This window comes from Rhamphochromis sp. 'chilingali' (genome assembly GCF_963969265.1).
Source record: "Rhamphochromis sp. 'chilingali' genome assembly, chromosome: 2".
Lineage (NCBI taxonomy): Eukaryota > Metazoa > Chordata > Actinopteri > Cichliformes > Cichlidae > Rhamphochromis > Rhamphochromis sp. 'chilingali'.
In genome coordinates this window covers 60,085,692-60,103,403 of record NC_137930.1, presented here as the reverse complement: position 1 = coordinate 60,103,403, position 17,712 = coordinate 60,085,692, and the positions used below count along the sequence as shown (strand labels likewise).

The 17,712-nt window shown below is 40.8% G+C and overlaps 1 protein-coding gene across 1 annotated transcript; it reads left to right on the top strand.

Annotated features, from left to right (window-relative positions):
- The first annotated feature begins 1,513 nt into the window (after positions 1–1,513).
- lrrc4.2 (leucine rich repeat containing 4.2) lies at positions 1,514–5,600 on the top strand. The gene is made up of 2 exons (XM_080874979.1): positions 1,514–2,112; positions 2,265–5,600. Exon 2 carries the CDS (start codon positions 2,386–2,388, stop codon positions 4,378–4,380), a length of 1,995 nt encoding a protein of 664 aa, XP_080731105.1. The 5' UTR covers positions 1,514–2,112; positions 2,265–2,385; the 3' UTR covers positions 4,381–5,600.
- The last annotated feature ends 12,112 nt before the right edge of the window (positions 5,601–17,712 follow it).

Below are 17,712 nucleotides of genomic sequence, written 5' to 3'. Positions count from 1 at the left end.
GAGAAGCATGGTCAGCGTTTCAGTCCTTTATGATGTCACAACCCCCCCGATCCAATACCCTCACTTCCAAAACACCCACACACATAATACGTCCACACAAGTGACACAATAAGAAAGTCAAACCCATCATAAGAAAACAACTCTGTTTATTTCCCCCTTATGGCATCAATAACAAGTGAGGAAAACACTCCTAAAACTGTGCTTTACAAGACGGACAGCTGCATCTCCACTGGAAAACTCTGGTGCACTGTTTCGCTGATGAGACAGAGATAGAGAGAGAACTAAAGAAACTCTAAAGTTAACCTAGAAAGTCTGACCATTTGTCTCTAAATCATAGATCGGAATGCATTTTTCATTTTTAACAACTGGTTGTGAAGAGCTGTGTCTAGACAGATGGCAGGAGAAGGGACGACTGGCACAGGTAAAGTGATCCAGAGAGCGAGAGAGAAGAAGGACGGTGAGGGACAGAGCATGTGAGAAACTCTGACACAGAAAGAGAGAAAGAAAGAAAGAAAGGAGAAAATGGTTATTGTGAAGGGAGGGAGATGGGGGAGGAGGGGAGGTTGTATGTGTTAATACACAGGAACACTGCATCAAACCAATGCACTGCTCTGAGGCTGGCTGAGCAGCTATGAGGAGTGCGTCAGCAGTACATTCACGTTCCCACTGAAGGACAAAGGGAGGGGGCAGAGCGAGCATCTTAGCTGCCTGCAACACCGACACACATCGAAGGGGGGGAATAGAGAAAAAAGAGAGATTGGAGAATAAACAAGAAGAGGAGATGTGGATTAGAATGCTGCTCCTGCTGTTTCTCTGACGGTGGGCTGCCTGTTAGAGCGCTCGCGTGCCTCTCCATCTCTCTCTCTCTCTCTCTCTCTCTCTCTCTCACACACACACACACACACACACTCTCCTTCGCACACTCTATCTTTTTCTTGCTCTTGATCTGTCAGTGGTTCTCTCATTCATTCTCTTTCGGGCTCTCTTTCCCCTCTCTTTCTCTCTCTCTCTTCTACTCTGGCTACTGCAGTAGTCCACCAGCCAGCCGCAAGTCTGACAGCCACACACATGGCTAACTGCCACAACTTACTACCTCAGTCCTGGAGAAAAAACTAACAAAAAAGAAAGCAGAAGACCACTGCAGGACGCAGCCTGGGGGACAAAGAGCAAGCGGAGAGAAGGATCCTCAACACCATTCTCTGCTTATGGATACAGATACGGAGCCCACTTCCACACACATCCTTCAAGCGTAATCCTCTCTGCATTCTCTCATTGCAGAAGAGGACAAGAGTGCTTTCTCTCTCTTCCGACAGCCTTTTGCGAAGCTCCAACAGTGCAGCGTATCCTCTTCTACACCCCCCACACAGCGCCACCATCTCTCCCACCACCCCCACCCCCCCTCCCCCCAGGAGGAATAGACGGATTACTGCTAGCTGTGCACACAGCAGCCTGCAGCTGCTCTGACCAGGGCCAGCCCAACATTGGGAGGAAGCAAGAGGAACACAGAGGAGGAGAGGAGAGGAGAGGAGAGGAGAGGGGGATGACTGTGCCGGGAGTTCTTTAGCCTTTTTCTGTCTCTCAGTCTCTGTCACAACAGGGCTAATCAGCGACCGACAAGCCCTTGGCAAAGTCACAGTGAGGGAGGTCTCTCACCCAAACAGGCGACCAGCCGGACGAGCCAACACATGTATCAGGACCTGACAGAACTGAGGATTTTTATTCATTTCACTTGGTCACTTCTTCTCTCCTCTTCTGTCGTGTTTAACTGCGTTATGGATCGTTGTGATTTATCTATAGTGCAGCTGCATTTTGGAGTCTGCTGCCTGGCAGAGGGACAGTTGGTGGGGGCAGAAGGAATCTGGGCACCTGCTAAGCCTTCATGGCCTTACTGCTGTCTGTGAGTGTTTTCCATGCTGCTCTCAGTCTTTAATATCAGGAGCCATTTTGTACCCTTGGCTAATAGAGGGCCACACTACTTTCTTAAAAAAGGAAAAAGAAGAAACCATCTATCTCATGCCATTCTGTGGAAAGGAATTACACATGAATGCTGTATGTGACTGTTGTGCTTAACATTTGGAAAGAGGCAAAAAGGAGGACTTTCAAACTAATGAGGTACGTCACTGAGACTGTTACTCAACCTATTTCTTACATTGCTGCATTGCTTTTCTTCTGTTTCTTCTCTTGTATTAATCTCTCTCACTCTCTCTCCTTATCTGTCCTCCTTTTTTTCCCCTTCATTCCCTCACAAAACAATTTTGATGCAGCATCTCCCTGCACTGTCGATGGAACTTTGGAGCCTTGAGTTGCTCCAGCCAGGCTAGGGTGGTCTGTCATTTGGTGTGTGCCATATCCCCCCACCATGCAGAATAATGAGCCCTCCACACCATGAGTCCTCTGGGCCAGGTTAGTGTGCAGCCTACCTGGAATGCAGCCCTGCTCGCCGTGCTTTCCCTCATGGTGCCTGCCTTCACTATGTGCCAGTCCACAGGCCCTGAGTTCGGCTCAGCTAAGCCACAGAACTGTCCAGGTGTGTGCTCCTGCACTAACCAGCTCAGCAAGGTGGTGTGTACCCGCAGAGGGCTGATTAGGGTTCCTCCTAACATCCCAGCCAACACCAGGTACCTGAACCTAATGGAAAACAGCATAGAAACCATACAGGCAGATACATTTAGACACCTGCATCACTTGGAGGTACTACAGTTGGGCAGGAATGCTATCAGGCAGATTGAAGTGGGGGCCTTCAATGGTCTAACCAGTCTCAACACCCTGGAGCTGTTCGACAACAGACTGACAGTCATACCTAGTGGAGCTTTTGAATATCTATCAAAGCTTAGAGAATTGTGGCTTAGAAACAATCCCATTGAGAGCATCCCCTCTTACGCCTTTAATCGTGTCCCCTCACTCATGAGACTGGACCTGGGAGAGCTGAGGAAGTTGGAGTACATCTCAGATGGCGCTTTCGAGGGCCTTCACAACCTGAAGTACCTGAACCTGGGGATGTGCAATCTGAGGGAGTTTCCCAATCTTTCACCACTGGTGGGATTGGAGGAGTTGGAGATATCAGAGAATGTTTTCCCTGAACTGAAGCCTGGAGCATTCCGTGGCCTCAAGAATTTACGTAAACTATGGATTATGAACTCTGCCATTACTATGATTGAAAGGAATGCATTTGATGACATCACAGCCTTGGTGGAGCTTAATTTAGCCCACAATAACCTGTCATCTCTCCCCCATAACCTCTTCACCCCCCTGCAGTATCTGGTGGAGCTACATCTTCATCACAACCCATGGCGATGTGACTGTGATGTAGTGTGGCTCTCTTGGTGGCTCAGAGAATACATTCCCACAAATTCCACCTGCTGTGGACGCTGCCACACTCCAGTCCACATGAGAGGACGCTACCTGGTGGAAGTTGATCAAACAACCTTTCAGTGTTCAGCACCATTCATACTTGATGCTCCAAGAGATCTTAACATTTCAGCAGCGAGGGTGGCAGAGCTTAAGTGTCGCACAGCTGCCATGAGCTCAGTACGATGGCTTCTCCCTAATGGAACTGTTTTGACCCATGGCTCGGCTCATCCAAGAATATCTGTCCTTAATGATGGAACACTTAATTTCTCCAATGTTCTCCCATCAGATACAGGTGTTTACACTTGCATGGTGAGCAACATGGCAGGAAATTCCAACGCCTCGGCCTACCTAAACGTCAGCAATGCTGAACTCAATACATCTAATCTGTCCTACTTTACCACTGTAACGGTGGAAGTTTTGGCGCCCACAGTGGAGGAGACCCCTAAACCCAAGCCCACTGTCCCTGCATCACCCTCTGTATTTCAACCTGTCTTTATCTCCACACCTACTGTGCTATTTCAAAACACTCAGACTCCAAGGCAGGTATCAATTCCCACTGCCAGAGTCCCTAGTGAGCCAGCTGCCAGCCTGGATGAGGTGATGAAAACCACCAAAATCATTATTGGGTGTTTTGTTGCTGTTACCTTGCTGGCAGCTGCCATGTTAATAGTGTTCTATAAGTTGCGCAAGAGGCATCAACAGAGAAGCACCGTGGCAGCAGCCAGGACCATAGAAATCATACAGATGGAGGAAGAAGTTCCTCCTGTTCCACCGCCCACATCTGGATCTAGTGGCTCTGATGACACAGGTTTAGTACTGCCTACACTGGTGGAACACAACAGCAACACCTTTAAGCCTGGGTATGTGTCCTCCTCATCCCGCCAGGGCGGTTACGGTGCCCATTGGACTCAGAACAACTCTCTTCACCGCTCTGTTAGACAGCATCACAGCCACATCAGCACCATTGCTGATCCCTACGTCATTAAGACTACTCATGGCAAGGACAAGGTTCAAGAGACCCAAATCTGAGTAACGCTCCCTATGGATTTATGTCTGACTCTGTCCGAACCTCTCCCCTCATCTCTGCTCACCAGTCCATGCAATAGAATGCACAAAGAACAGAACGGTAACTTTCTTTTGTACAGAAGTGCAAAACAGAGACATTTTTTGTTTCTTGTACATGCCTATACATAAGTATATAAATATGAAAAAAATAAATAAATATATATAAATAAAACTACCGTCAGGCAGTGGTGAGACATGCAAATTATATTAGAAAAGAAAGTAATTTGAAACTATTTTCTAATAACTGGTGACTTCTATTTAAAAAATGGATAATTAATTGCTTTTTTTTTTAAATGAAAAAAGGAAAGTTGTGATGTCTAGCATAGGAAAAGAGGCATTTAGTTTGTTTTCGACCATATTTAGGAGGCAGTAAGAAGCTCTTTGCAAAGGCACCAGTTTCTAAATCCAGCCCCAAATGGAAGCTCCAGTTTTAACTGTGCCAAATATTATATGCAATAAAATGGTATTTCCAAACTAAGGAGTTTAAAAACACACAAAGCAAATTCTTGATAGATACAAACATTTGTCCAATAGCAGCATAATGGCACAGATAGATTGTGCTGTTCAGTAGCTATCAGCCAAATGCTTTTGGACTGCAGTGAAATTCTGCAGCTAAGGTTTAACCCTCTGTTCGCTGGAGTTCAGCTGCGTTTATTTGACAGTGCCAGTGCTTCTTAGTTGTAGCGTATCTAAACATGTTTATTTAGTGTGCACATGATTCCCCACTGGTTTAACTGGCAAATGTGGAATGCAGGCTAATAACAGTTGTTGCAAATATGTTGTTCTGTTATTGTTTGCATTTTGTATTATTTTTTTCCCTTAGGTTTTGACATGCTTCTTATTGGCTTGTGTAGTGTTTAGGGCTAATTTAGTAATGCATTACAGCAGTTGCCTGACTTGTCTCCGCAAGGGCTCATTCCGATGCTAATTTTTCAAAGGAACAGACATGTGGTGAAGTGATACAGGGCTTTGCTGACCATTCTGCTTTTGGAGAAAACAAAGAGGGTTGAGTTAAAACAAAATGAATGTCTGATGATACCGGGACTTTTCCATGGACTACATCGAAAAATTACTTTGTGTTTCTTTTTCTTTTAATGTTTTATTTTTAGCAACACTATTTTTATGGAGAGACAAAGGAGGCTATGAAAAATAAAATCTTTGGTTTGTATTTCTCTAATCAGAAACACTTTCATCTAATGTTTTTCTTTTCTTCTCTCCGAAAATATTTCCATTTGTGTGTAAGTTGTTTAATCGTAAAGGCTGGAGGTAGTATTGTAAATCGTATCTTAGCCAACACCCCCATCTTACGGTCCTATGCATTTACTTAGTGTCTGCATGAATGGGTCTTTAAGTAACTGGTGTACAATGCTGCATTATACCCCACAGTGGGGCTCTATGCAGGTCAGATAGGCTGTTGGTCTTTGATGCCTCAGCTTAGTTCTTAACATTGATTTCTCAGTGACTGTGAAGGGAAAAAATACATGTATCCCACAGTTCTACGGTTTGTGGGTTTCTTTTCCTTACGCATTCATCCGCAGGTCATACCTCTTACCTGAATGTGTCATTTATGGAACAAAGAGAAATATATTGGGGGTTTTAATGATATGAGTCCAACATTATTTTTCTTCAGCAAAACAAGTATTGCATTCCAAATGCAGTCTCAATATATCACTTAAAAATGAGAAAGCAGGCATATTTTTAGTTTAGTTTTTTTTTTTTTCTTTTTGCAGATGCTGTATGTGTCAGTGCATTTCTGAGCAATCTGGTCTTGACATCACGCAGCTAAAAGGCCAGCTACCATAAATAAGCATGGGCAGTCTGTGGTGACTGAAACGGCTTACCCATGATGTTATACTGTTGCTCTTCATACAAACACTCATCAGTCCTCCTTATTTCATACTGATTTTGACAGATGCTGTTCGACCCTCCACATTTCTGGTCATTTCAGACTTTTATGTTGCAGTGAAAAAGTGCTCCTGCTGAGACTATTTAGGGATGAAGAGGAAATTAAAGTATGACCCTTTTGATAATTATGGTACATGTTGAGTTGACAGGAACACCAATGCTTCATTTTAAAGCTCCAGGCCAGCCATCCAAGACACTTAATAATTGGTTTTAAAGGTACTGGGTGATGTAATATATAGATACTTAATTTACCATGACATTTACACTAACGTGACTGCATTACAGTTTGTTTCTGGTGCAGTAAAAGAAAACAGGAACAACAGCTATGCATGGTTTGAAATATAGGTTGATTGAGGGTGAGTTTTCTAAGGATAAACTCTTGTAAAAGGAAAATTTTTGAATTATACATATTGTTGCCTCTCATCCAAAGTCGAGCCTTTAGCCCCCTGTGACCCTGAAATGGATAAGCGGTTAAGAAAATGGATGTATGTAAACAATGCTGTACAATATGTTGCAGGTGTTGATTAAATACCTCCAAATTTTTGAAGGTTTTCTAAATTCTCAATGGACAGTGAGGTGCTTGTGTTTTCTGGCAGCACACCTGACAGTGTCCAGGTAAGGAAGGGCCTCAATAAGCAGATGCAACTCAACTGTTTCTTCAGTTTCCTCAAGAAAATGCAAGGATGATCGACTACTGAATATTCAGGTGCCAAACAGAATGTGGTGGCTGTTTTTTTGCGCTGGCAAAACAGAGTGTTCTTGGTTGTTAGAGTATGTGTGGGTTGAAAAAGAGCAGACTCTTATTATTTTCCCCCAGCACAGCATGGTTCTTTGGCCGTGCTTGCATCTTCATAAGAGGCTACTGGCTGTTTGCAACGCCTTTAATGTGCCTGATAACCAGGCACATATAAACATTGACAACTACTTCCTTTCTTCTTCTTTTCTTCCTCCTCCGTCTCTTCAGTGTTAAGAGCAAAAGCAGAGGAAAGTCAGAAATCAACTTAGTACTATCAACTATTCAGTCAGTTTGCTTCCCTCTTGCTGTTTTTGTTTTTGCTGTATGCCGCCTTGTTGTAAATAAGATAGGAAGATGGCGTGCCATAACTGCTGCCATCTCTGACTGTTTTTCAATTAGTGATTCAGTATGAAATAGATCGTGTTTGAAGGTTTATAGGCTCATCTGTTTGGTACACTGATTTGCATACGTCATTTGAACCCATTTGCTTTTTCCTTCTTTTTTATTTACTAAAAGGTTAATGATAAAGTCAAATATATGATTACTTTTTTTTAAGGAAGCAGCGTGTCACTAGCTCTTGTTCTTGCTTTACACTTTGCAGGATATGGAGGTAAGTAAAAATAATCTGTAACTTGCCACCATATGGGTGGATCTTATTCCAACTTGATAAGATCTGCAGAGAAACAACTAAAAGGCTAGGATACGGCTCTATGGCTTGCATTCTATAAGGCTGAGGGTTTGTTTGAAACATGTCCTTGAGCCCATAGATCCATATCTGTTGATGAAGTCTCTTGCAGAAAAAAAGTGTTGGTCAGGTGGCAGAAATGCTGCCACAGTCTCTCCATTGACTGATGCCTTTTTGTGCCCACAGAGGGATTGTAATGACCCTTAGAAGTGAGAAATTGTCAGGACTCATCCTTCTCGCAACACTTGATTTATCATACTGCAAAGCTTTGGCCTGTGTCTTAGTTTTTTTGTTTGTTTGTTTTTAACTAGGGCAGAATGTGCACAAATTCAAAAGATTAAAAAATGTAAGGGAATTAATAACCTTGAATCACATTGTCAAAATAATATGTACAATGTTTTGCAATTTCACTGGCTATTGGTTTTGGATCGAGGAAAAATGAATACTGTTAATACATCAAAGAGAAAATGTAAATGCGAGAGAAGACACAGCAGCTTATATACATATAACCAGATAAATCTACAGTTAGTTGACAAATAAAAGGCCAGTGCAAAAGTTTGATTTTCGTTTTTTTTAGTTTTGCTAGATTGTATTTTGTGTTGCTGCAATTTTCCCACCAATTAGTTTTTATGATTAAGCAAAGTACCGCAGGTACATTAAGCTAAGCCAATCATAAACTATATTTTCTGATTCAACTGCCAAAAAATTGTTGAAATTGTTGATGAGCCCTCATACCTCCACTAAATGAAAATCTGAATGTCTTCCACAAGGATATGTGGATCTGGATTATTTTATTTCATATTAATGTATTTTCTTAGAACATCAAGATGTCCCAGATTTTGCCTTAATTTTATATATGTTTTGCATATCAAACAAAATTTCTAATTGACCCCATCTCACCTTACATTTGTGAATCATATTCCATATACTTAAGTTTTTGATGGTTTCTAATTCCTCAACGATGCTGTGTACACCAGGTGAGTGGCCTTCTTCTTTGAAATAATGAAATAATGCTCTCAGTTTTACTACACCACTATGAACAAAGTATGCCAGGTTTCTCCTATGCAGTAGAAAAGATGCGAGACTTCATCAGGACATTCACTCAGTGTTGGTCTGATTCAATGAAGAACATTAACATGTAAAGCCCTTGTGATATGTATACGTATACTAAATACGATTCCACAAAAAGGAAATAAAAAATAAAACATAAGGTAAGGTGTCACTACAATTATATTGCCTCAAAGTAGAGACGCAGTTTGCATCCTACTGAACTGCACTGCATTGTATAAGTCAGTGTCACTGGAATGTAGGCCACGGTACTCTCTTTGAACCACTGCAACTCAGGACAAGGGATGGCAACTGGAGGTTGTTCCTGAAGGTTTAATTCTCTGTCAGTCCATCTGACACTCTTTATTTTTTCCGAGGGGTGTATGTGTCTGTGTGTAAGTGCCTGTGTATGTGTGTGTGTGTTTTCAGTGTCTTCTAGAGTCTGTCATGTTATTTTAATCCCTCTCATTCATGACTATGAAGGTAAAAGTGGAACTCATGCATGATATACTGACAAGCAATGTATGCTAACAGGGAATCCTAAAGCAAGCAATAATGCTAAAAAAAAAAGTCATATTTGTGGACAGGCTATATTACATTCTACAGAAATGTAGATACTATAAGTAAAGATTTGGAGGATACAGTTTGGACACCATTTGACTGATTTAATCAAGGTGTGACTTTTATGTCTGCCACAGAAAATAGCAAAGTGTATATTACAGGTATTTTTCACAGATCCCATCACTCTCTCTGAAAAAGAAACAAAAACAATTACATCTACAAATACAGAAGATCTTCTGATATCACAAATAGAAAGCAAAATACCCGACATGTGTACCCCTAATCTTCTTTATTCACCACCAACTGACCCACACATGATGTGTGTGATTGTATTTGTTTATGAGAGTATTACAAACTGTTATCTAGACCACACCGTACATTATGATTACCTGATTTAGGGCTTAAAATAACTGCTTTAGGTAAATTTCCTCTGGGGGTGACTACATAGCACTGAAGGAAGAACTGGGCTGTTACACAGTTACTCAGGGATTAAGTAAAATTAAAAGAAGAATGTTTACATTTGAGATTACATCTCAAATTGAGCCCTCACAATACACTGAGATTTCAGGTAATACAAAGCTAAATCCCTTTTGTCAGCTGGTCCTAAGACTTACTGATCAAATAACTATATACCGTTCAACTTCAAACCAAGACTGCATTCTAACCCCTAATCCAAAGTTGTTGTTTTTTTATCTGAAGCATCAAATAAACTCAGGACGAAGCTGGGAGATTCAAGTAGGGACACTATCTGCAGTGGCCCTTACTCACATCTATGATGTGTTCTCCCTGCTGAAGAGGAAGAAAGAAAGAAAGAAAAGTGGACTGGAGTTAAAACTCTGTGGTGTTGCTAGGTCAAAGACAGTTTTATGTACAATCCACATGAATCAGAAATTTGCGTTATCACAATGTAGAAAAGATGTTAACCATCAGATCAAAGAGTCTGTATCCCTGCACAAGAGGTAGAGACAAAGCTGTATTTCCCCCTTAAGATGACAAATAGTATTAACAGCATACCTTCACGCAAAAAGGAGGACACAAGTCAAAGCAATAAAAAACGATTATGTCAAAATAAAATATTACATATTTAAAACTCACACACATACTAACAGAGATTTGTCTTTCTTTTCATTCATGTTCTTTTCATTTTAATGTGGTTATTAATTTTATTTTACTTAATGAATTGTGTTTTTCTCTTTCCCTCCTTAGTTTTTAATTGCATCATCCTTCAAGCTATGGCAGTATTGTCCACATGACGTTCACACCAGAAAGAACATAATGAACTGAGTTGAGAAAAACACAATGTGATAGTCCGAGCAAGACAGAGAGAGCAACAGAGAGATTTTGGAGAAAGTTCAGGTGGTACAGACTTTTTGAGCTGCACCAAAGCCAAAACGCCACTGAAACACTATCTATTTGAGCTTATAGGTTCATCAACAGACTCACTGTCACATCTTCACAGCTCAGCAACAGTTCTGGCAGTTGCATAGATTCAGTTGGCTTTTTTTTTTCTTCTTTAAACTTGACTTCCGCCTCTTTTCTCTTTCATTCTATCGACCCTGCCAATAACATCCAAGGCCCCAGGGTTGCTATGGTTTCCCTGGATTCCAGTGCAATGGTGATTGGCTGTTGAGGAAATTGTGGTAGACATGGAGCTGTGTGAATAGGGAGCTTACTGTGACCCTGACAGAATGCACTGTATTCATATTTACTTTGAGGACCTTGGTTAAACAGCCACTCAAAATAAAGCTCAATGGGCCTACTCACTGGCTGGTATGTGCTGAGTTCATGTTGTGGCAGATAGAGGAGAATGATGTGAAAAAGGAAAAAAAAAATATTTATAATGTTTTTTACAAATCGCAAAAGCAGAGCTCTACAATTCATTCTTATGTGACACACGATGGAAGGAAGCAATTTACCAATTTTTTTTTTACAATTTAACAAAGCAATGACATTTACAGTAAAAATGCAACAAAAAACACTATAATAAAGTACAGATGTTTTCTGTACTATCTTAATAACTAAGAAAACATACTGCAATATGTGCCAGCAAAAATGGGATGTATGAGACTCAAGAATATTAAATTGCAGACAATAGCTGAAAGAGGAAAACAAAGATCTCTTTGTTAATACAGTCAAGAGTGGAATACAGCAACACACTGTAACCTGTGTTTCTAAAAGTTGGATCTCGGTAGTGCATAGGATGTGAATGTGCATACTACTATGTACTCCTGCTAAATTTTCTAAATTGTAAATTGTCATGGGAAATTGATAACGAAAAATTGCACTGTGCTTGTGCTGTGTGTTCTAAGTGTGTTATATCAATACTGGATGTTGAATGCATTGAATCTAAACCATCTAAGATGTAGGATGAGGAATGTGTGAAAGTGACATGAGGCAGCACTCTAAATAAACTGAGGCACACCGATTTTGACTCACGCTGTAATAACACAAACTCTAAATATGTAAAAAAAAAAAGCAGCGGGCCAAATTGCTGGTACTGCTCCTTGGAATATTATTTATTTAAATATTAGTTATTTTTTGTGTATATAATGTGGGAATTATTTATTTATTTATTACTTACATTGTAAAGTAGCTCCTGACTCAAGGACCACTTACTATTTTACGCGTATTCCTCAGTAGATACCACAGTGAGTGGCGGGACACTGGTAACCACAATAATCTCATTCACCTGTAAGCATAATTACATGTAGCATAGCCCATATGGGTGCATCAGACATACAAAGATGGCTGCTAATTAGTAACCTACAAATAAATACTTGGTCAGTCTGTTAGTACATATATAACAAGTCATACTGTAGGTGAGGTAGCTGTATTGAAAATGCTAAGAAAGGAATCAACAAAACAAATGGTCAGGATGTCCAGTTCAACTGGTCAAATTAGATAAGGAGCCTTGGAGAAAGCCACCAGTTGCAGTCAAAGTAGCCTATACACTCAGCCACTTTGTTAAGTACACCTTAACAAAGTAGTTCTCAGGTTGTACCTCCCTTTGCCTTCAGAAGTGGCTTAATTCTTTATAGCATAGATTCCACAGGGTGCTGAAAACATTCCTCAGAGAGTTTGTTCATTATTGACACGATAGAAACACAAAGTTGCTGCAGGTAGTCAGCTGCACATCCACAATACATTCAGACTGAGATCTGGTGACTGTGAGATTATCGGATTTTTGTGACAAGCTGGAAGCAGCCCTCAGAAGATGGGTGCATTGTGGTGATAAAGAAATAGAATTGGTCAGCAACAATACTTGTGTAGGCCGTAGCATCCAAAGTGTTTCATGAAAAGATGTCCTGCATCACCACCAGCCTGCACCACCTAGCACCACCGCCAGTCTGAAACACTGATATAATCTTTATGCTTTCAGGTTGTTTCCACCTATCATCCAGATGTTGTAGCAGAGATCATGACTGATCAGACCCAACTACAGTTTTCCAGTGTTCTGCTGTCCAATTTCACTTAGCCTGTGGGAATGGTAGCCTCAGTTTCCTGTTCTTAGCTGACAGGAGTGGCACCCGGCATAGTCTTCTGTTGCTGTTGCTGATCTGCTTCAAACTGAATAAGTTGTGCATTCATAGATGCTCCTCTGCATACCTCGGCTGTAACAAGCGGTTATTTGAGTTGCTGCTGCCTTCCTATCAGCACAAAGCACTCTGACCATCCTTCTCTGACTTTTTGTATCAACAAGGCATTTTTGCCCACATAACTCCTGCTCACTGAATATTTCCTACTTTTGGATCAGTCTCTTTAAACCCTAGTTTAAAGAGACCCTAGTTTGTGCAGGAAAATCCCAGTAGATCAGCAGTTTCTGAAATACTAAGACCAGCCCAGCTGGCACGAACAATAATGCCATATTAAATCATCTTTCTTCTCATCCTGATATTTAGCTTAAACTGAGCATATCTACATGACAAAGTTGCTGCCATGTGATTGGCTGATTAGAAGAGAACTTGAGCAGCTGTAATTAACAAAGTAGTTGTTGAGTATATACAGTGCACAGCTTAACCGTCGGCCTCTGTCAAGCTCAAATAATTGAGTTATGAAAAAAAGAAAACGGATAAAAATACCCACCAACTTTTCATGAAGTTTAGAATTACCTGTAGAGACCAAAACCATGTATTTCTATTTGTACTAGACCAGGGGTCTGCATGCAGTGATGCAACTTGACCTTAATATTAGCATTGTTATTAGTTATATTAGTTTTATTATTAGGATTATTATTATTAGTAGTAGTAGTAGTAGTGGCAACCCACCCTGAGTATCATTAGTGATATCACAGTCAAAACTTATTTAAGTATGGATGTATGAAATAAACAGCACTTAAACTTGTAACACAGTAAAGAAAATTGTATTCAAAAAAATACAGTAACTGAAACAAACTTTGTCCTGCGCAAAGGCTTTGACATTCTGTGTACAACCAAAACAGTAAGTGATGGATTTTTACACTAGTAATAGTAAATTATTAGAACTGGACACTAGAAAACATACTAACAGAAGATGTAAACAAAGGTTTCCATCCACAATGTTACAAGTCAACCACAAGTAAAGGCATTCAGGCAATCTGTGATTTGTTATAGTTTGATTCAGATTATTCACATAAACACATTCATAACATACATACTAAACTTGTTCAGAACAATTGTCAATCAGCACTGTGTATTACATACACATGCTTGAGTGCCTGTGTGTCTGTGCTTGGCCGGTTTATGTTAGACCGAGGCCAATCATTCTGTAGAATGAAAGCCTGATAAACGACAATAATGTTCGCTGTGTAATTGAAAGACATAGAACCCCAATTTGTTTACACTGAAGTAAAAAAAAATATCAATGAGAAATGCAAGCACAGGTTTTATTCTGTATGTGGGATAATTATGTGTTCTTAAGAGAAGCATTTATCTTAATACACAGAAGATTACCCTCCAAATCACTCTCACAAATTCAAGCTATCAGCTTGGAAATAACCTGCTGACAAGCACGGGGGGCATAAATGTGTTTTTATTTCAACACTAATTCTCTGTTGTGTTTGAATTACGCAGACCATTAGGACCGGCAAATGTGCTCCAGGCCAGTGTGTGTGTGTGTGTGTGTGTGTGTGTGTGTGCGTGTGAGCATATTTGTGTATAAACGAGTATGTTGGAACAAGAGTGTTCAGTGGCGTGTCGGTGGTATTAATAGGAGGATGTGAAGATGCAGTTGTTTTGCCTTCTGCATGTGCTGTACATTCACTACCTTATCACTTCCAAACACTCTGGCGCTGCTCTGTCAACTGAAATGAGCTAATTGCTTTAGTCTTCCACTCTTACTTATTTTCATTTTGGCTCCCTCCCACTCTTTCTTTCTACCCACACACAATGGCCACTGACTCGCTTTAGATTCTCATTGTCCCTTACTCTCTCTCTCCCTCTCTCGCTCGTACAGTTTCTTAATGCCTTTTTTAAATTTGGAATCTGTCTAAGAATTGCACCTTGTCCTAATTGCCTTTGCAGCTGAGTCATAGCCCTTCTCCAAGCTATTTTCTTTGAGTGACTCCCTTTCAGCACGGCTCACCTCTTTTAAATATATTCTCTGTTCATTTTTTTTAGCGACCTTTGCAATATGTTGATCAGAAAGAAACTGTAGATCTATTAAGTTCTGCTTTTTATTCCTTGCCTTTTCTTGCTCTTCTCTCTCTCTCTCTCTCTCTCTCTCTCTCTCTCTCTCTCTCTCTCTCTCTCTCTCTCTCTCACTTGCTGAATTTCCTCTGTAGCCTCTCAGAGAGTAAGGATGGATTATAGTGTGACAAAGAGCCATGGTGCAGTATAGGGGGATTTGGGAACGCCAAGCTCTCTGTCATCTCAGGACTCACTCATTTGCCTCTGCACTCCATTATTGTCCCACTGACGCATCTGTCTTAACAGAGAGCAGGGAGGGAGTGAGAATTAAGTGAGGGATGATATATGTGTGTATGTGGGTGGCTGGGCACTAGCCTTAATTGACAGGACAGTCCTAGTATTCTTGAGTTGCTTGGACAGTCTAGATGGAAACTTTGCAAAAACAAAACAAAAAAAAGTGGTTTCTTGGACTTTTCCATAGCATAACACCTTTATATTAAGTGACATGAGGTTTAAATGAAGGGAAATGGAGCAAAGTATGACTACTGTTTAAGTATGCACCATTCTAGTCATAATCTGAGGGAAATGTCGCTGCTTGCACAGTGATGACTAAATCACATTAACCGCATTACTGCTAGCTACAGCATAGACCTCTCTTTACTAATAGCATGCTGCACAGCTAGTCTGAGGTTGAAACAATGATGAGATCATTTGTCTTAAAAAAATGATCATGCATGACTTTCATGTGTATGGTTGATTATTATGATTATTAATACTGCATTTCACAGAAACTGAGTACATAGTGTGCTCCTGTTTGCCTGTATGCTGCATTCACCTCATTGTTTCTATCAACAGTCAGTTAATCAGTTTAGAAAGCAGTATATCTTCAGGAATCGGGTAATCTGATCAACTTTATATATTTGAGAGAAGACCGATTTCTTTTTAAATCTTGTGTGCGTGTGACATCTGGAGTGCATAGTGCAATGATTTGATGCAGTAAGCAGTGGCAGAGGGACTGAAGCAGACACACACGGTGGTCTGAAAAGAAGATCCCAGCACATGTGTCTGTTTTGGAGAAGGGGTTGGTGGGTTGGGTTTGGGAAGCTTTCTTACAAGCAGGTTAGGACTCCCAGGAGCATCAATCCTGCTGCAAACTGCTTTGATCAGTTTGTAGTCTAAATCCAATTTAAGAGTTTGCCCCAAGCAAGAGTGTGTATGTGTGCAATTTTGTTTATAAAGTGTAAACTGGTGCTTGGCCCATGGCAGGCAGTGTCTGCGGGCTACAGCTGCAGAGCATGTACATATAGACGTATGTGTGTATGCATACATGTATGCATGTGCTCTTTGGAGGCTGTGCTGTGGGTAATCAAGCATCATTAATATTCCAAGTTGCCACATTCAGGAAATAAGGACCAGCGCATGAAACACAGCCACCCCTTTGTAACCACTTCTATCTGTCCCACTCAAAGACACACATGCACACATCCATAAAGCTAATACACACTAACACATCGCCCACTTTTTCTGAATACGTTACTATGTTCAATATTTATTGTTCTAAAACTGCGGCTGCTCTGATTAGCATTTCACCCTAGTAAAAAAATAAAATAAAACAGTATAAAATATTCAGCTTGTGGAAGTAAGAGTCATGGGAGCCCTGAGAGTGTTTATTCATGTTGCACCCTGGGAAAGCACACAGGAGCATGTTGGAGAGAACACTTTACAGAGCACAGCAGAGCTCATCAGCTGAATATATTACTCTGCTCCTGAAGGCAACGCTGTTCACTCTGGACTCCAGCAGAGTGAACACTGCTGATCAGCAGGACACACACACTCAGACACACTGATTCTGTCTCCCATTTCACACCCACCCACACCTCAGCCTCATCTCCCCCGAGCTGCCCTTTCTTCCATCTCGTTCCTCAGCCCATAATGGGGAGGAGGAGAGGATGTTAATAGGCAACAAAAGGTCAAGGACAGCCACTGATATCCTGCTTAAGACACAAGACCGTTGTTAACAAGAATGAAGCACTAGAAAGATTTTGTAAGGTGCAGGTACGCGAAGAGACCTTGATGGATACATGGTTAGCAGTGTTCAGGATAGCATGTTTCAAGTCATTATGTATCGCTGTAAGGATATCACATTAGACTTGCCTGTAAAACAAAAAAAAGAACTTGTTCCTCTTGCTAATTTCGAAAACTGAATTAAAATGACTCAAACAATAATGTCACTTGTGTTTCATAAGTCACCTTGAGTGACTGTGTCTCACACACGATGAGCAACAAGATTCAGTTCAATAGAGCCCAACCTAGCTCTTTTAAGATAATGCCGCTTCCTTTCAACTCCAACATGCAGTCACTGAATATCTGAACATCAGGGTCAGAGACAGAGATCCTGAACCCTTCGTCTTTAATAAAGACTTTGCATGAACTATAAATCAACAGCATTTTGCTCGTGGCTCTTCAGCCTGGACATTTGGGCATGAACTTCTTCTTAGATATAATGGGGTAATGTGGAGAAATAATGAAAACATGAAATAATCTGATTCATTTAGTGAGTATTTTTAGGTGTATTTGATCTGTTAAAAATCACTTTACACAACACTGAAATATGTTTCTTGCCTTAAGTCTTTTGAAATGATGCTAGAAAGGCAAAAGTCTCTGTTGTTACTACAACAAAAGGCTTTGTGTAAAACACACGTTAGACTGGTTTTCATCAACTTTGTAGTCTGGTTTTGTAGTTTCATTTATCAAAAAGG